This window comes from Schistocerca americana, chromosome 3 (genome assembly GCF_021461395.2).
Source record: "Schistocerca americana isolate TAMUIC-IGC-003095 chromosome 3, iqSchAmer2.1, whole genome shotgun sequence".
NCBI classification, from domain to species: domain Eukaryota; kingdom Metazoa; phylum Arthropoda; class Insecta; order Orthoptera; family Acrididae; genus Schistocerca; species Schistocerca americana.
This window is the reverse complement of record NC_060121.1, coordinates 437,702,038-437,723,432: the sequence shown is the minus strand read 5'-3', so window position 1 is coordinate 437,723,432 and position 21,395 is coordinate 437,702,038. Positions and strand designations below refer to the sequence as shown.

The window sequence follows — 21,395 nt, the reverse complement described above, 5'->3', positions numbered from 1 at the left end:
TGGCACTCGAGCATCGTACTGCGTCTGCAGCATCAATCTGAGCAGCAGTTGACACCGCAGTGACACACGCAATGTTAGAAATCAGTTAGTTCAAGAGCAGCTCCGAACCAGACGCCCTACAGTGTGCATTCCAATGACCCCGAACCACGACCAACTACGACTTCAATTGTGTCACGAGAGAGCTAACTGGAGGGCAGGGCGAAATTCTGTTGTGTTTCCTGATGAAATCTGGTTCCGACTCGGTGCCAGTGATGGCAAAGTGAAGGACCTGTCTGCTTACTAGACGCGCCGAATCTACACCTGGGCAGTGGTTAGCACACTGGACTCGCATTCGGGAGGACAACGGTTCAATCCCGCTTCCGGCCATCCTGATTTAGGTTTTCCGTGATTTCCCGAGATCGGTCCAGGCAAATGCCGGGATGGTTCCTGTGAAAGGGCACGGCCGACATCCTTCCCCATCCTTTCCTAATCAGATGAGACCGATGACCTCGCTGTCTGGTCTCCTCCCCCAAACAACCCAACCCTACACCTGGAGTTAGGGTCTGGAGCACGATTTCGTATGACAGAAGAAGCACTCTAGTGGTTTTCACGCGCGACTGACTGCAAAATTGTACGTCATTCAGGTGATTCGAACTCTTGTGCTTTCGTTCACGAGCAGCATTCCAGGGGGGTGTTTTCCAAAAAGGATAACGCTCGCCTACATAGCGCTGTTCTAACCCAACATGCTCTACAGAGTGTCGACATGTTGCCTTGGCCTGCTCTGCCGAGCACATAGGGGTATTATCGGACGACAGCTCCAGAGCCATCTACAGACAGCATTATCAGTCCCTGTATTGACCGACCAAGTGCACCAGGGATGGAACTGGCCCACAAACCGTCATCCGGCACCTCTACAACACAACACAATGCATGCACGTTTACAAGCCTGCACATAACAGTCTGGCGTTTACACCTGTTATTAATGTACCAGCATTTCACGTTTACGAAGGGTTATCTCGCGCTTACAGTAGCCTATGATCTTGCGACGATAATCACTTGACTATATTACCTAGGCAAGTATATTCCCGAAATTTCATTACTCTACATTAATTATTTTTTTGATATAGCGATTCTTTTTCATCAGTGTTGTTGGCTTAGTAGAATGTTAAATCCTAACACCCACTGCGTGAATATACGAGAATATGTACATTTATACCTACATACAAAATCCGCAAGCCACTGTAAGGTATATAGTGGGCGATACCCTTTACCACTACTGTTCATTTCCTTATCTGTTCCACTGGCACGCATTGGTAGAAATCAGTATATGTGAGTATCTGTAGTAAAATTAACATCACCAGATGGAATACTTGTGCAAAGTGTATATGCAACCTTACGAGGTCCAGTATGACAAATGCATTCATATAATATAGCATTTGATGTCAGTTGTACAGTCAGTAGTACAGTACAAGACATCAACGATTCAAATGATAGAATGTGGAACACGGCATATACATAAACCACGATTGTGACAAAGCCATGCGGAAAACAGCTGTCATGAGATAAAAAAGCAAAAATCGGTGCATACAACGAAATGGAACATGCTAACCATCAAATCGGCAAAAAGTTGAAGTACAATGTTTCTTAATTCCGTTAGACTGGGGGCACGATATGGACAGAACGGAAAATATGGGCAAAGTAGAGAATTATCTGACACGTGGGAACGGTCACTGTTGGGCAAAGCAAGGACCACAAACACTTATTCTCTTTTGCGTGTTGTGATTTACTGTTGCTAGTAACTGCCAAACGTGTTCCACAACATTTGTTTCATGGCAAAACTCTAGCAGTCAACAACCGACTGCAGAAACCTGTTCTTAACACACAAATATTAAACAGGGTAGATTTTAGTTCGCTGAGAAACGTACATCATGAGCTTCAGAATGGGATAAAGTGGTGAGAAGAAGTTTAATTTAGATGGGCATAATGTATTTCAGTATTATTGGTATGGTCTGAGAACAGAACAGCAGGTAAGAATGAGCAGAAATTTTGGTGGCGGAAGAGTTGTGATTTTGACAGCCGTCTGCGTTAAAGGTAAATCGCGCACTGTTTGGCTCAACACTAGAGTGAACTTTAACATCTGTACTGAAATGCTAGAGACAGTAGTGATTAGAATGTATGAGGACCTAGAGGACTTCACAAGGTAAAGCATCTGCACATGTTTCTGATACAACTAAAAAATGGTTTGAATGGAAGAACGGATATCGGTGTATTATCTTGGACTGCACGTAGGCCGAATTTGAATCCGGTGGAAAACCTTTGGGGAACACTTACAAGGCGTGTTTATTACAACGGAAGACAATTAGGAAAGAGCAATACGAGAACAGCTGGCGACAATTTCACTGCATGAACCACAGACCATAACAAAATTAATTCCGATGAGAATTTTTGAGATAACTAGGAACAACAGAAGCTGCAAGAAGTAATAACAAGGCAATATTACTATTACAACAGGACAATGAGTGTGTTTATACCATTTACACCAGGAAATGCGGACGCCTTATTTTATTACTCGTGTTTTGAAACAAACTATGTAATTCCGTCATGATTGTTTATGTCTTACATGTTTCTACTAAGTTAAATACGTGTTGCTTGAGACATTGTAAATTACTTTCGTAGGATCACTGCCTATATACTGATGTCCACTACTGTATAGAACGAAGGAAACACAATTGCCTAGATGCCACCGAGCGAGGCCTAATTTCTCTTATCTTCTCTCTGTTCAGCGTATAATAATTAGCACAGGCCCGGAACGGAGGAAGTATGGTCCGAAATACGAATTAAAGTCCTCCCTCCCCACAGTTAGGGTTCGCCTTTGTTGTTCACGGAAAGGCCTCCCCAGAGAGCCGTTAAAGAGTTTTATGTCTGGTAGGGAGAGGAGAACTTTAACTTACGCCGCAGGTGCAGGTGGAAAACACCTTTCTCTTCTCCCAGTAAAACCTAAAGTCACCGCGCACTCAGTTAATGCATGAAAGTAATTGCATTTTTATTGAATTTGTAGGTTTCTCTTAATACTGTTCTATTTCTTTTCTAAAAAGGTATCTTGTTTGACCTCTTCATCGGTACAACGGCGAGCATCCGCATTCATTAGTAGATATTAGTACCTTCTGAAGGAGCATTGTATCTAATTTATATTAAGAAAACAAGTATTCCTGTCAAAACGAGAAAATGAATAGACGTGGCATCGAACCATCCAACTGTGAAGAAGTGTGCCATCTTATTACAATAAATCATTGTGTAGCATAACATTTTGAACTATATTTCTTTGTGTATAGAAAGCGTTAATACATTACTTACTCTTATGCCTATCTAATTTGTGTTGGGATACGAATCAAAGAGTTTGTCGTCTTTTCTTGGCACAGTATTTTAAGTAAGCTATGTCTGTAGGTTATGGCTCCAAGGGTATAATTTGTTCAGTTTTATGAGGGAAGTGATAGTAGTAGCAATTTCTGTAAAACACAAACTTACTATAGTTTCTAATTTTAGCTGGAGACGAGGGCATGCATATAAAATATTAGTATAATATTAAACTTTGGGTCCGTCACATAAAATTGATGGTACGGTCACAAGTCATTCGGCGCATTTCGAGAACTGGATCCTATCTTAAAGTTATTGTATATTTTACCTTAAACTCGAATATTTTACTTGAAACTGAAACTAGGTATGCATTTCACACACATTTCACCAACAGTTATACAAGAACGCAGATTCTCGCGGTGGTCATACATACGTATTATAAAAGTGGATGTATGTGTGTGTTATGTATCTCTGTATCTACCTTCCACATTTCATCCTAAACCAATGGATCAATTTCAACCAAGGTGAGTGCACGTATTGCTAACTGTTTGCAAGTAACAACTGTGGGGTAAGAACCACCTACCTCTCAAAGGTGTTGGAGTGGGGGGTGAGAAAGTAAATATCGTAGCTCAAGACGCGAAAACAGCCAAACGATCCTGTGTTCTAGAATGAGAGCACTTAAAAAGTGACTCGCAAAAAACTTTACACATAATTTCAAACCTTTACGAGACCTTCCCCCGCCGACACCCCCCACAAAATGATGAAAGGAAAAGAGTTTTTCGCTTACTACATTCCCGCTATTCGTGCGCAAAAACTGCCGCATCAGACATGAACATTTATTATTTCTTTACGACTGAAACTGTTCGTTTCAAATTTCGTAGACCGTATTCATATATACTATTGTATGTAACTCCAAAATTATATCATTGTACAACACATAGTTCAAGATATGCAACGTCATGAACACTCGGCTGCGTGGCAATGAGACAGCAGGGCGGAATTCTCCAGAGAGACAGGTGAAATATGTGTATAAATATGAATGAAATACTTGAATATATGTGAAATATATGAAACAAGTGCGTAGGTGGGCAAAGCTCAGTGTAAAAACTCCTCCTCAACGCTGGATCGGTTTCAACAGAAGTTCGATAAACGTAATAATTACTATCTGGAAAGAAAAGAATTGTATGGGTAGGAAACAATGTCCTTCTATTAGGTTGGAGCCGATGGTGTGGAGAGAGAAGGGAGTATGGGGATGGATAGACAGAGAGGGGGAAGGAGGACATCGATAGATAGGATGGAAGAGGAGACAGAGTAGGAGGGAGAAATGGGCAAAGTAAGGAGGAGACTGACAGAGAGAGAGGATAGAGGAGATCAACAGAGAAAGGAAAAGCAATAGATGGATTCTGAATTACACAGTTCCAAAGGCCTTCAGTGCGAGTCGCGACAGATGTTTCGTCAAAATTGATCCTATGACCGTTTCTTCGTGCTCCTTCCTGATTTATTTTACACTGCGTCCGACGTAAAAGTGGCCAACTCAAAAGGTTTCTCTGTGATTAGAGAAGATAAACTTCTTTGCCAATATCGCTAATTGTAACCTTTATTCCCGATGACCGGATTCGATAATCAATCTTACCATCTCCAGATATCGATAGACAGAGGTCTGAAGATGTTAGCCATTGGAGCAGAAGCTCGGATTTTTGTCAAGGATGGGGAAGGAAATCGGGCGTGCCCTTTCACAGGAACCACACCGGCATTTGCCTGGAGCGGTTTAGGGAAATCACCGAAAATTTAAATCTCGATAGCTGGACCCAGGTTTGAACCGTCCTCCTCCCGAATGAGAGTCCAGTGTGCTAACCACTACGTCACCTCGCCCCTTAGGTTATTATTATCGATCTTGGCAAAGAAGTTTATTTTCTCTGTTATCACATATCGATCCTTGCTGCTCAAAGGATCTAGTAAACCCCAAATGTTCTGAGATCCTCAGGACGGATCGTCAGCGAACACGGCGATAGACATAACACTGATGCCATGCCGGCACTTGAGGAAAGACTATGCTTCATATCTTCGCCATGTAACATCCCTGTCTATATGAAACAGTAAGTAGCGTCGAACAGGTAGTCCCCAAATTCTCCAGTGAACGAAATACGGCGTGAAACGAAAGCAAAGCTTCCAGCCCCTAACCTGACCAGGGCTGAGCCAGTGGCCTGCGCGCACTACACGCTGATGAAATCATTGCATAATTCTTTATGACAGGGACAACGCAGCCGTATTTAGGAACAAGCTGACTACGGTAAGAAGATATATGCAGTACTGGACGAAGATACTTGCCCGGAAGTTACCTGCCGACCCAACATCGATAATTTTAAAAAAGGAATCCGAGTTTCTTAAGCATTCATCTCTGGGAGATACTGTTGTCATCAGCCACCTAGACCGCTTAGTTTTAAGGGTGTAATGTTCTACCGAGGATCCACAAGAATTGGACTTCCTTCTATCTCATCATATCTAGAGTTGGTTCACCGACATACAAACTGGCAGCTGGCTAATCTCCCCGCTTCCCATGCGGTCATTGCAAACAACTTACTGGGAACAAAGCCTAGTTTATCAGCCAAATTAACCGTCGTCGTTCAGTTTTTATGTCGTAGCCCTTTTTACGAAGTCAAACTATTTTGGCACCCTCTTACGTTTTCTTATTTTCTGTACAACGGCCAATATTGTGATCAAACAGACGGCGTTGTGATGGGAATCCCGTTATTTCCAGCTGTTGCAAATCTCCATATAGAGAATTTCGAGGATATTGCCTTAGACACGACACCATTAGATCCTAGTTGCTTTTCCCGATAAGTTGCGGAGACGCATTTGGCCTCATGCTCAGGAAAAAGTTCACGTTTGTTGGAACATCCTAAGAACGTTTAAAATGACAGGTGCCACGTACATCTGCAGATAAATTTTCTTTATATGACTTCTGAAACAGGTGGAATGGTAGAGTTTTTTTTTTTTTTAAATGGATGAATTTAAAACCCGTGCTTTTATATATTTGTTTCGCATGATTTGTTGCCTTCTCTAATTTGCCAAATAATAGTAGTCGTTTATACTAGAACTTGCGTCTTCACTTTTGAGCGTTAATGTACGGGAAGCCTAACTGAAATGAGAGGTATTTCAGTTGCATAAAATCCTTGTGAGCAGTCCGCAAAACTGTATCTCCAGATGTAAAAATAGAAATAAGTGCATAATTTGATAATGTACGATTCGATGATCTAAGTTCCGTGAACTACATGGTACTGTAGTCAGTCAATAGGCAGACTGCATCACTTGTTACGTGAAATAATAACTGTGTGGAAACATTGTGCAATATGCGAGTAACACTTAGTTGTTAAACAAGATCAAATTGCGGAAATGAAGTGTAATGAAAATAGTCGAAGAGATTTAAGCTATCGATTTATTTTTGCACGAGGCATGAAGCCACCACGTCTCGACAGAAACGGAAACTCAATCAAAGCATTGAGAAAAAGCGGGCAACCCTAAAAATAAAATCACGAAGTAGATTTAGTACGTGGGCAAGATTATATTCAGCTTTCTCCGGGGTTTACAAGAGACTCTGTGAGTTGATTTGCTGGAACGTCGATCCTTTTCACCGCATTCTGTACCGTCTGACTCCCATCTGTTGTCATAACTGTCTAATTAGTGGCTGAAAAACACTTAGAGACCATTGAGGAAATTACGGTAGCTGCAGATGGGATTTTGCAAACCTTCCAGTACTGCATCAAAAAATAAGTGTGCAGGTAAATAATTCAAAAATTATTGACACAGCAACCAGTCATTGATAACAGTATTTATTTTTTTAAAAACGCTTCATTACTAGTTTACATTCGAAACGTCCGTAATCAGACGGATGTTCCTGTTTATTTTAGTCATTTAATTTATGCTGCACACAATTTGTTGATTGTTTCTGTGACAGTTTCATTGTGTGGCGGTGTCCTTTAGGAATAAATGATAATAGAAAGACGAGTTCTTCAGTTTAATCAGACCCAGTGACAAAATATACAACTTTCTAAAATAAGAAATGAGTTCGATTTGTGCTACTTACGGTAAAAATTTTCCGTATATTTTATAGCCCTATTGGTTGTTGTGAAGTTTATGTAATGCAGAATAACACACGCACAGTTCTACGTTTGTGATGTAACCTAACAGACACTTTCGGCAACAACCTACAATTGCATGAAATTATTCTTTCTTTGTCAAATCAGTCTCCTTGTTTACCAAAATGTTTTGTATTATCGCGAAATGTGGGAGATAGTGTCACAGAACTGATACAGGATTTGGGATAGACATCATCAAAAGAAAGGCGTTATTCGTTACGACGGAATCTTCTCACGAATTTCCATCCACCAACTTTCTCCTCCGAATGCAAAAAAAATTTGTTGACACCGACTTACATAGGGAGGAACGATCACCATGATGAAATAAGGGAAATGAGAGCTCGTACAGAAAGATATAGGTGTTCATTCCCTCCGCGCGCTATACGAGACTGGAATAATAGAGAATTGTGAAGGTAGTTCGATGAACCCTCTGCCAGGCACTTAAATGTGATTTGCAGAGTTTCCATGTAGATGTAGATGTATTGTAAGTCAGAACCATGTCTTAGGGGCAGTGACCTAACACGTTTTAAGGGACTTGCTTTGGATGAACTAATCATGTCCAGAAAACAGATAAATCACAGGTATGGACTGTCGCTCGCAGCTGTGTGCCCTACACGCCAGCTATGTAATCACTTTTCACCGTTTTTTGTTTGTTTTTGTATTCCCCTTTCGACGCTGCCGTAGCTCTCGCATTTGCTCGGCAGTGGTCTTTTTAGGCTTTCTGGATGTCTTTTGCCCAAACTTTGTCTATAATTCCAGGTTGTAGACAAGAGCTGCAGGATTCCACGAATTGCTTCATTACTCGCTTGGAAACAGATAAATGAATTAACTGCCAGCACGAAACAGGAATTATATAAGGGTTACTATAGTGATACACACATTATTATTATTATCACTATTACTATTAATGCTTGTGGTCAGACACAAAGCATTAGCAGCCTGAAGTCTTCCAATTTCTGCCAGTTCAGCTGCAAGGAGAGCAGCAATCAAGTGGTTTACGAACAGTAAGTATAGTGCACACACTTTAACCTGGTTGATTTTAATGGGGTTCCAGTGTGCGGGTCAAGTAAGTGCCGCAGTGAAAAGGAGTAATCCAGGGGAACATATGCCTGTGCATTGTGGATAATTAGCTTTCTTATCTGAGAAGGAGTTGTAGGTAGCACTTGCGATGCACTACGATATCCTTCCTCATTCAAACGCGCGCCCACACACACACACACACACACACACACACACACACACACACACACACACACAATGTAAAAAAAAAACTGTTCAGAGAAAAGTCTTTTTTCATTCTACAGTTCAGTTAGGTGCTGACGTTAGCGATAACGAGCTGGAGGGGGTAACAGACGGCAGGGAGGGATGGAAGCAGGGGGTTATAGTTGATGTCTAATTACACACAGGGGTAATGGTCTAAGAAAGGTTGGAAACTACTGTTCTAGTACCACGGACGTTATTCATTGATGTCTTAACAGGTGTCCTAACATCCTTTACCTTCTTCTTGTCAGTGTTTTCCACATAATCCTTTCCTCTCCGATTCTGCGGTCAACCTCCTCATTTCAAATGCTTCGATTCTCTTCTTTTTCTATTTTCCCACAGTCCACGTTCCAGTACCATATAATGCTGTGCTCCAAAAGTACATTCTGAGACATTTCTTCCTCAAATTAAAGCCTATGATTCGTACTAGTAGACTGATCATGGCTAGGAATGCCCTTTTTGCCAGTGGTAGTCGGCTTTTGATGTCCTCCTTGCTCCGTCTGTCATGGGTTATTTTGATGTCTTGGTAGCAGAATTCCTTAACTTCTTTTATTTCGTGGCCATCAATCAATTGTTAAGTTTCTCAATGAACTCATTTCTGCTATTTCTCGTTACTTTCGTCTATCTTCGATTAAATCGCAATCCGTGTTCTATACGCAGTAGAATGTTCGTTCCATTCAGTGGATAATGTAATTCTTCTTCACTTTCACTCAGGATAGCAATATCATCAGTGAAACGTATCATTGATATAATTTCACCTTGAATTTCAATTCCTCTCTTGAACCTTTTTTAAATTTCCATCATTGCTTCGTCGATGGACTGATTGAACAGTAGAGTACATTCCTGTCTTACATCATTTTTTAATCAAAGCACTTTTCTCTTGATCTTCCATTCTTATTATTCGTCCTTGGCCCTTGCACATGTTGACATTACCCGTCTCTCCATATAGCTTAACCCTACTTTCCTCAGAATTTCCAACATCTTGCACCATTTGACACAGGCGAATGCTTTTTCTAGGTCGACCAGTCCTATGAACGTACACTGATTCTTATTTAATCATGCTTCCATTATCAGCTGCAACGTCAGAACTGCCTTCCTGGTGCCTTTACGTGTTCTAAAGGGAAACTGATCGTCATCTAACAGATCGTCAGTTTTCTTTTCCATTCTTCTGTACATTATTGTTGTCAGTACCTTTGATGCATAAGCTGTTGAGTTGATAGTATGATAATTCTACCGTTTGTCAGCTCTTGCAGTCTTTGAGAGGGGGGGGGGGGGGGGAATGAAATTTTCCCGAAAGTCGGGTGGTATATCGCGAGACACACACTCTACACACCAATGGGAGTAGTTGCGTTGCTACTCCCCCCAATGATTTTAGAAATTCTGACGGAATGTCATCTATCCCTTCTGCCTTATTTGGTCTTAAGCCTTTCAAAGCTCTTTTAAATTCTTTTTGTAAAACTGGATCCACCGTCTCCTTTCTATCGACTCCTCTTTCTTATTCCATCACATCATATAAGTCTTCCCCCTCATAGAGACCTTCATACTACTCTTTCCATCTATCAGCTGTCTCTTCTACATTTAACAGCGGAATTCCCATTGACGTTAATAATAAAATCCTTGCATTTAATTTCACATAAGATTGTTTTGACTTTTCTATATGCTGAGTCAGTCCTTCTGACTATCACTTCTTTTTCGATGTCTTCACATTTGTTATCTATTCATTTCGCCTCAGGTTCCAGGCACTTCCTATTTATTTCATTCTTAAGCGACGTGTATTTCTGTATTCAAGAATTTCCTTGAATATTTTTGTACTTCCTTCTTCTGTCTGAAATATTTCTTCTCCTACCCCTGCTATCTTCGGTGTCACCTTTGTACGTATGTTCTTCTTTCCAACTTTTGTGTTTGCCTTTTCTAGAAATGTCCATTTCTCTTGAACTAAACTGCTTACTGAGATATTTCATATGGCAGTATCTACAGAGCCTCAAACGTGTCTCTTCATCCCTTCACACTTCCGTATTAGTCTTCCTTGTGTATTAACTCTTACTGACTAGTCTCTTACGTGGTCGTGCGGTAGCGTTCTCGCTTCCCGCGCCCGGGTTCCCGGGTTCGATTCCCGGCGGGGTCAGAGATTTTCTCTGCCTCGTGATGACTGGGTGTTGTGTGATGTCCTTAGGTTAGTTAGGTTTAAGTAGTTCTATGTTCTAGGGGACTGATGACCATAGATGTTACGTCCCATAGTGCTCAGAGCCATCTGAACCATTTGAACTACTCTCTTAAACATCAGCCTACTTTTCATCTTAACAACATTGTGATCATAGTCGATATCGCCCCATTTGTAGCCTTACAATCCAGTATCTAATTTCGGTATTTCTGCCTGACCATGATGTAATCTAACTGAAATCTTCCCGTACCTCCCGGCCTTTTTCAAGTATACCTTCATGTGATTTTTGAACACATTTCAAGTTACTTTCTGATATTTATTGCTGAACTCAATTAGCCTGTCTCGTTTTTCATTCCTCGTCCCAAGCCCATATTCTCCCATAAGCCTTTCCTCTGCTTCTTCCCTACAGCCACATTCCACTCCCCCATGACTATTAGTTTTTCATCTCCCTCTATGTACTGAATTACCCGTTCAATATCCTCATATACTTTCTCTGTCTCTTCATCTTGAGCTTGCGACGTCAGCATGTATACCTGAACTATCACTGGTTTGCTGTCGATTCTAATGAGAAGAACCCTCTCACTGAACTGTTCACACTAACACTTCCTCAGCCAACCTTCGTATCCATAACGAATCCTGTTCCCCTTGTACTATTCTCTGCTGCTGTTGATATTACCCTATACTCATCTGACCAGAAATCCTTGTCTTCTTTCCATTTAACTTCACTGACCCCTACTACATCTAGATTGAGCCTCTGCATTTCTCTTTTCGGATTTTGTAGCTCACTTGCCAGCTTCTGACATTCCACGCCCCGACTCGTAGAATATTCTCCATTCGTTGGTTATTCAATCTTTTTCTCATAGTCACCTCCCTCTTGGCAGGCCCCTCCCGGAGATCCTAATGGGGGAATAATCTGGGATCTTTTTCAAATGGAAAGATCATCATGACACTTTTTCGATTACAGGTCACATGTTCTATGGGTACACGTTATATGTCTTTATTCCAGTGATTTCTATTGCCTTCTGTATCCTCATGCCGTTGATCGCTGCTGATGATTACGCCTTTAGGGATAGTATCCCACTCCAAACGCAACAGAATATCATGAACCTCGTTCCGCTCCTTCACCCTCTTTGACAAGGCCGTTGGTACAACGTGGGTTACTTCTTATGGTGGAAGTCTTTGGCCGCCAAATCTGACAATTTTTGTTTAAAATTTACAGGGTGACCGTGTTCGGACTCAGGACGATTACTGATCAGAGGCGCTACTCCTACACTAAGGGTACATGACACAAGTGAAGACATGATATATCCTTTGAGGACGCAACTATGATTCCCGTATAATTATCTCGTAATTCTCAGCGATTCATATGTGGTGGTATTTTTTCACGCAAGGACGCTCGTCCGAAGTTTTTACGTGGAAGACGGTAAAATTAAAAACATTCACTTTACATCTTCGCCTGAAGATGGCAAGTAAAAAACTTGCTGAAACGTTGCTGGAAAACAACACATTGACTCGGCTGTCATTCCGAGAAGATTTTATCATCGAGATTCGCCGAGAAGGCCTGCATTCTCATATAACACAAGCTAAGTATATTCAAAGCATTTACGGGGTGTGGTATTCTACATTTGAGTAAACCGACGTTCCTTTAAAGAATCGAACTACCATGTCTAACACAACGTCGAACGTCTGATTAATTTACAAATGCGTTAAATATTTGCCTTTGAGACTGTAAGTGAAAAATGGTGCTAGCAAGGATTATGCTTAAAGTTTGTTGTAAGTCACTAAGTGTTCCCCTCATCAAACACTAGAGGAGTGTAAAGTGGGTAGTTTTCGCTCCATTGTAAGCGAAAGCTCTTTTTCACGCATCTCATTGTTTATGATGTCGTGCAGTAATAACAAGTAGATGATTTATCGCTAGAAATAAACATTTCCTGTTTCGGGTTGATGTCCCCAGCAGTCAACAGTATTTTAAATTGAATTACCGCCTTCTTGACGGTTGAACATTTTTATCACAATAGGACAAAGAACGTTAGGTCATTTACTGGTTATCGCTTGAACTAAATTATGAAACAAATGTGTGTCCCAGAAGATGTGACTAACGCCGCGAGGCTAGTTGAATCTTAAATAAATATTTATCATACAGCTGAAGCAGTATTTTTCATCATGATACAATTCTACAGCTGTGGATGCCCACAATACAAAATTTGCTGTTGCGAATGGGATTAGTATTTAAGACGTAATAAACTGAAACCTCGTGGCTGATAAAGTCTATGACTGGGTGTTGTGTGATGTCCTTAGGTTAGTTAGGTTTAAGTAGTTCTAAGTTCTAGGGGACTGATGACCATAGATGTTAAGTCCCATAGCGCTCAGAGCGATTTGAACAATTTGATAAAGTCTGACTGGTGAACAGCAGAAATGTAGTAAGCAAGTAATGGTTTTGGTTTCGTCATTTTGTGGGACAGTGTAAGTGAGAAAGATATGAAATTATGTGTAGTTCGAAAAGTGCTCTGAGTCTTAAATAATGGATCAATAAAGTCGTGTGTTAGCGTGCCGCAAGTTATGCCGCCCAAGGCGAACACACAGTTTCCAAAGATAATACCTATAGAATTGTGGTATGCATTTAACATCAAATTTCATCTCTTAATGAGAGATTGTGAGATTATTTTAAATTTTCAAATTCGGTTAACAACTACGCGAAGTATTGAAAATCGAATTTTTGTTGCCCTTACGCTGCAAGTGTTACGCGGGTCCGGAATAGCATTTTAGTAATATAGATTAGTGGAGACTATAATCTATACCAATTCACATAAAAATAAGTAGATTTCAATTGCCAGGCCTAGAAATTCGGAACTTTGTCCACAAAATGTTCTACGCTTATCTTTTACGTATTGTTCATGGTCTCCTCCGAAATACTCTCCGGCCGGCCGAAGTGGCCGTGCGGTTAAAGGCGCTGCAGTCTGGAACCGCAAGACCGCTACGGTCGCAGGTTCGAATCCTGCCTCGGGCATGGATGTTTGTGATGTCCTTAGGTTAGTTAAGTTTAACTAGTTCTAAGTTCTAGGGGACTAATGACCTCAGACGTTGAGTCCCATAGTGCTCAGAGCCATTTGAACCATTTTTGAAATACTCTCCGCCATAATTGAAACACAGCTCCCAACCCCGTTTCCACTTCCGGAAGCAGTCTTGGTACGCCTCTTGCTGGATCGCGCGAAGTGCCGGCTGCGAATTTTCTCTTATCTCGTCTGTCGTTGAATACCTTCATCCCGTCAGCGGGGTTTTCAACTTTGGAAATAAAAAAAAGTCCGCAAGGGCCAGGTCTGGAGAGTAAGGAGAATGACGCAGCACAATCATTTCGTTTTTTGGGAATAGTCATACACGAACAGGGATGAATGTGCTAGTACGTTATCTTGATACAAGAGCCATGAACTGTCTCGCCACATTTCGGGCCGTTTCCTTCTCACATTTTCTCACAGGCGTTGCAACACGTCCCGGTAATACTGACTATTAACAGTTTGCCCTATGTGAGATTTTCACTCTGTAGCGGAGTGTGCGCTGATACGAAACTTCCCGGCAGATTAAAACTGTGTGCCGGGCCGAGACTGGACGAACTTGATGACAACACGATACATTCCAAGAGAGTGTGTCAGGATTTCATGATCTGATGCAATTGAAATGTTACATTTTTCTACAATCCCTCGGACAGTGAGTCTTCGATTGGCACGCACAATTTCGCTGACGTTCGTCACATGATCGTCGGCGTTAGATATCGAAGGGCATCCTGAACGAGGGTCATCTTTAACTTCTGTCCAGCCATTTTTAAACGGTGTGAACCATCCGTAACACGGCTCAAGCACTCATCACCGTAGGCTTCGTGCATCATTTGGAGTGGCTGTGCAAAGGTTTTCTTGAGTTTCACGCAAAATTTAATGCACACGCCTTGCTTCTCTGGCTCTGCGATCTCGAAATTCGTAAACTGTGAGACACAACGTTCTACTCAATGTATCACTGAGTAATAACTAACAGACATATAACGAGGAAACTTTCGGCAGTTACACATTAAACACAAGGATGAGCAGGGCTGTCGACCCCATTTCGCGCAAACAGTCCATTGGAGCGAAATTACGAATTGAAACGCCTACTACACCCGCAGGGCAGAACAGGTAATTAGGACGGTGGAAAGGGCCAAATAAGATGGCGGTCAGTTTCACTTCAAAATTATAATTTATTGCAATTTAATAACACATTTAAACCAAAACGGCACATAGGCGAACCTTTATAACTACGAGTTTCAAAAGCCAATTCTTTCACGGCTGAAGGCCTCCAAACAAGAAATTTTAAAAATCAACAAGATAAATTTCAAGTGACTGAAGACACGCAGTTAAAATTGCAAATAATATATATATATATATATATATATATATATATATATATATATATATATATATATATATATATATCATAGCTAGGCTGAAAGCCTCAAGGCAAAAGTGGATAGAACAAACATAAACAAGGTGTAATACAAACGGCTAAAGGCCACAATTAAATTTCAAAATTTTAAAATATATTACCATAATCTTTCAAGCAGAAGGCCGCAATATTTTCACTTAAGGTAAATTTTAAGAATAAGGCTTTAAGCGGCTAAAGGCTCATAGCTGACTTTCCAGAAATTCAAAAATATCTTAAACCTTTAAGTTTAAAGTAGCTGACAGCGTTCTAAATGAAAAGATAGCACAACAGCAACTTTTAGCAAAATACGCACTTGCCAGAATTCAAACTTACTTATACGGGCTCAAGGCTCTTGATTTACATTAAACACAATAAATTTTTTTTTTTTTGAAGCATTGGCTATAATAGATTATTAACTGACCATTAAACACCCATGGAAAGGACAGTTTAGACAACGGCACTCAGACGGATCGAGGGTGGGGGGGGGGGGGGCGGGTGGCGGGGAGGCTGCAATCAAAACATTAACGTTCACTTAGGTGAGACGGGTGGTGGGCCCAACTACACTTGATCCGTCGGTAACTCAACCAAGAGGCAGTCATGGACCGACCGACAAAACGACTTGCTAGCCACAAATCCGTACATGAAAACTCAAAGACCAAACTGTTACGGACGTGATTACCCACCATGAAATGTGTATTAAGCTGTCAAAACTACACACCGTGTTGGATAGCGACAACAGCTGAGGAAAGAACGCTGCTTGAAATTACGTTAGTGGCCAGGGCAGGTAACCGCAACTCTAACAGCCACAAGACAGAAAATTCCGCTAGTACACTTGATTTAGAAATAAGGTAACATAGTTAACTCCACCAAAAAAGAACACTGCCTGAATTTACGACAATGGACAGGGCAGGTAACCAGAGCACTAACAGCCACAAGGCAGAAAATTGCGCTTGAGCACTTGAGTTGTAGTGGACCAATATTGTTAATTCCACCGCACGGCAGCTCGATTTCACCACTACAGCCACTCGGTGTTCCTCACAGAAAAAGCTCCTCAACAGCGAACCTCCGAAACGAACGACACAGCATGAACGGATGTGGATTGGGTACTTAAGACACCACTCAACTTTGACGTCTCTGGTCGTTGAGCCACGAAGCTCATAGCGATCGGACAGCTCTACACACACTCCGACACTGCGCAGGGACCGCCAGAGGACCCAGCCGACTGTGCCGCACGGAGATATCCTCCCGGTCAGCACCAACCGACCGACTACCCTCAGAATGCCGACAACATCTAAAATAGTCATCAGTGGAAATAAAGCCAACTACAACCACAACCTAACAAACACTTGCACGAAGACCTGAATGATACCCAACAGTAACTAAGGAACTAAGCACGCGCGAAGACAAATCGGGAGTTGATGCACACACACACACACACACACACACACACACACACACACAGCCGACTCATGAACGATCGGCGAGCCAAAACGCGTCGTCCGGTAGGACGACCGACCCACGATCCACCAAGACCGTGGTCCGGCTCAAGCGATGCGTGGCGACAATGATCGGGCGAGCCATGTCGACGCAAACCTCACTGCTCCAACCTGACTGCACTAGCGCCGCATTGCGCTCCAGACGCGTTCCAACTGACCGGCAGCCCGAACTGGCTTACAACAGACAACGACCGGGGAGTAATAGCAGTCGAACAAAGATATTACGAGAGGACATACATTGATACGCGCTGCTAGCGCCGGTCACGGTCAGGCAAAGCAGCAACCCAGTGACACCTGTAATTTAAATTAACGTAGTGAGGTGTAAGTACGTTAAAAACAGGGTGTAAAATACATGATGGCGGGAACACGAGCCACGCACGGCTCACGAATGTTCGGGAATTTTTTGACCAGAACTCGTATTATAACGGACAAGGTAAAACTTTTTGGTCTCCACACATCACAGCAATGTTACGGCGGCAGCAAATTTCCTTATTCCAGTTCCGCGCCGTGAGTTAGTAGTCTTGGAACCAGCCCAGTGGAACACGTGCTGTCCGTGTTAAATCATCCTCTCTTATAACAGCGCACCTAGTGCAACTGACGCGGATGGCGTCTTCAGGTAAGTAAATGCACTTCTGGCGAAGGAAGAGCGATAAATTCCGCGCGAGCGTAATAAGTGAGGTGTTGGCCCGGAGGCTGTGATTTAGGCACGCCAAGGCAGAAATCTTAGACGTGTGTGTGTGTGTGTGTGTGCGTGCTGCAGGTGGCTGGGCTGCAAGAGCGCGATGCTGGCGTCGTTCGTGCTGTACGTGCCGTACATGTGCGCACAGTTCTCGGCGTCGTTCGCGACCGTGCTACCGGGCGCGCTGCTCGTCGGCGTGGGCGGCGGGCCCTTCTGGTGCACGCAGTGCGCCTACACCTGCGCGCTCGCCGACGTCTACGCCAGCGCCACGCGCCTCAAGCCGCAGGTCGTCGTCGTCCGCTTCTTCGGCATCTTCTACACCGTCTACGAGTACGGACAAATCTTCGGCAACCTCGTCTCCTCCGTGGGTAAGATTCCGCCGTAATCCAGCCCCAAGCATTTCTTTTTGTGAGAATCACTTATTTGGGACATTAAAAATGATTCGTACTACAGTGTTTGTGTGTGTGTGTGTGTGTGTGTGTGTGTGTGTGTGTGTGTGTGTGTGTGTACGCGCGCGGGCTCGCTCGCTCACGAAAACCGTTCAGTGAACAAGAGAATACAGATTGCGTTACAGGTATTCCCACCAATATCTGAGCACTTTTGCCATCATTCTCGCAGCTTCCGTATTTGCCGAGCAAACCATTCCTTGTGGATATCTCGGCGTCACTGGAAGACAACTGCATTATGTTCGTAATTGGTGGTGAACTTCTTAAAAGGAATGGGAGAAATCGACCGGTTAAGATCGATACTGCTACTTCAGTACTGAATAGCCAGTACTTTTCGGTAATTGTTTGGTCTCGGTCACAACAGGTGTTTCTTATAGCTTTACTAATAACGGAACACATCAATTAGCAGCAACAGCAGTGCTAAAATTTTTCGCTTTTAAAGAAAACTTTTATTAAAAAATAAATAACTTTTATTCGTAAAATTTGCATTGGTTTAAAATACTGCGTTATTAGACACTCACGCTCATAAATTGCAGAATGTGGTACCACACAACGTGGCACTACGCAAAACTGGCACCAATAGCATAGGCACATAGGGAAAACGCACGACACAGATCTGTACCTCCACGGTATTGGTCATAAGTTGAGAAAACCGTCCTGAAACACTTTTGCTACAAAACGCCAGTGTTTACTGCGCATGTACCCCGACATCAAAATGGAATATCATCACCATGCACATGTGCACAGGCCGCACAACGGGTTGGCATACTCTGGATCAGGTGGTCGAGCAGCTGCTGGGGTATAGCCTCCCATTCTTGCACCAGTGCCTGTCGGAGCTCCTGAAGTGCCGTAATGGTTTGAAGACGTGCAACGATACTTCGACCAAGGGCAACCCAGACGTGCTCGATGGGGTTTAGGTCTGCAGAACAATCAGGCCACTCCATTCTCCTGATATCTGCTGTTTCAAGGTAATCCTCCACGATGGCAGCTCGGTGGGGCCGTGCGTTATCATCCCTCAGGAGGGAAGTGGAACCCCTGCACCCCTGAAAAGGTGGACATACTGGTGCAAAATGACGCCCCGATACACCTGACCTGTTACAGTTCCTCTGTGAAAGATATGCAGGGGTGTACGTGTACCGATCATAATCCCACCCCAAACCATCAAACCACGACCTCCATACAGGTCCCTTTCAAGGACATTAAGGTTTTGGTATCTGGTTCCGGGTTCACGCCAGATGAAAACCCGGCGAGAATCGCTGCTCAAACTATACCTGGACTCGTCCCTGAACATAACCTGGGACCACTGTTCCAATGACCATGTACTGTGGTCTTGACACCACGCTATACGGGCTCTCCTGTGTCCAGGTGTCACTGGATCACTGGAATGCACCTTGCTGGTCTCTGGGCGAATAAACCAAGTCTGTTCAGTCGTCTGTAGACTGTGTTTCTGGAGACAACTGTTCCCGTGGCTGCGGTAATGTCCCGAGCAAGGCTACCTGCAGTACTCCGTGGCCGTCTGCGGGCACTTATGGTGAGATATCGGTCTTCTTGTGGTGTTGTACACTGTGCACGTCCCCTACTGTAGCGCCTGGACACGTTTCCTGTCTGCTGGAATCGTTGCCATAATCTTGAGATCACACTTTATGACACACGGTGGGCCCGTGCTACGACCTGCTGTGTTTGACCAGCCTACAGTCGCCCTAGTATTCTGTTCCTCATAACGTTATCAATATGTGTTGTTTGAGACATTTTCAACACACAGTCACCATTAGCAAGTCTGAAAACGTCTGCAGATTTACTCGCAGCATCGTACTCTGACATGCACCAACACACGGCTGCGTATGTGGACTGCTGCCAGCGCCACCGTGCGACGATCGCAGGTCAAATGCACCGCATGGTCATACCCCCAGGTGATTTAAGCCCATAAACCGCCCACCAGAACGTTGTTTCACCATGTTTCAGCATTATCCTTAATTTATGAGAATGAGTGTAGAAAAAGGGAAAATGCGAACAGCGCTGTTTTGATAATAGTTCCGACAGAAATGAGCAATAACACATAGCCCAAGAATGGATACCACATTGTTGTGACGTGGCTTAAGACACACGTGAACGTGCCAGTGAGCAAGCCTTGCCCCAACTCGTCTACATAATAGAGCACTTGCTATGTACCTACATGTTTAGTTTAGCGTTGATACTACATAAGTGAAGTACGGTGGCAGGAGGAACAAGACTTCTGGTCAGGTGACTACAGGGTTATAAACACAAAATCAAATAGGGGTAATGCAGGAGTAGGTTTAATAATGAATAGGAAAATAGGAATGCGGGTAAGCTACTACAAACAGCATAGTGAACGCATTATTGTGGCCAAGATAAATACGAAGCCCACACCTACTACAGTAGTACAAGTATATATGCCAACTAGCTCTGCAGATGACGAAGAAATTGAAGAAATTTATGATGAAATAAAAGAAATTATTCAGATTGTGAAGGGAGACGAAAATTTAATAGTCATGGGTGACTGGAATTCGAGTGTAGGAAAAGGCAGGTGAATATGGATTGGGGCTAAGAAATGAAAGAGGAACCCGCCTGGTAGAATTTTGCACAGAGCACAACATAATCATAGCTAACACTTGGTTTAAGAATCATGAAAGAAGGTTGTATACATGGAAGAACCCTGGAGATACTAAAAGGTATCAGATAGATTATATAATGGTAAGACAGAGATTTAGGAACCAGGTTTTAAATTGTAAGACATTTCCAGGGGCAGATGTGGACTCTGACCACAATCTATTGATTATGACCTGTAGATTAAAACTGAAGAAACTGCAAAAAGGTGGTAATTTAAGGAGATGGGACCTGGATAAACTGAAAGAACCAGAGGTTGTACAGAGTTTCAGGGAGAGCATAAGGGAACAATTCACAGGAATGGGGAAAGAAATAAGGTAGAAGAAGAATGGGTAGCTTTGAGGGATGAAGTTGCGAAGGCAGCAGAGAATCATGTAGGTAAAAAGACGAGGGCTAGTAGAAAACCTTGGGTAACAGAAGAAATATTGAATTTAATTGATGAAAGGAGAAAATATAAAAATGCAGTAAATGAAGCAGGCAAAAAGGAATACAAACGTCTCAAAAATGAGATCGACAGGAAGTGCAAAATGGCTAAGCAGGGATGGCTAGAGGACAAATGTAAGGATGTAGAGGCCTATCTCACTAGGGGTAAGATAGATACTGCCTACAGGAAAATTAAAGAGACCTTTGGAGATAAGAGAACGACTTGTATGAATATCAAGAGCTCAGATGGAAACCCAGTTCTAAGCAAAGAAGGGAGAGCAGAAAGGTGGAAGGAGTATATAGAGGGTCTATACAAGGGCGATGTACTTGAGGACAATATTATGGAAATGGAAGAGAATGTAGATGAAGCTGAAATGGGAGATATGATAC

The 21,395-nt window shown here is 42.7% G+C and overlaps 1 protein-coding gene across 1 annotated transcript in view; it reads left to right on the top strand.

Annotated features, from left to right (window-relative positions):
- LOC124606735 (UNC93-like protein) overlaps window positions 1–21,395 on the top strand; it is a 417,842-nt gene that overhangs the window by 117,456 nt on the left and 278,991 nt on the right. The window contains exon 4 of the mRNA XM_047138767.1: window positions 17,593–17,879. Within this exon, the coding sequence (XP_046994723.1) occupies window positions 17,593–17,879 (287 nt within the window). The remainder of the gene's footprint in view (window positions 1–17,592; window positions 17,880–21,395) is intronic.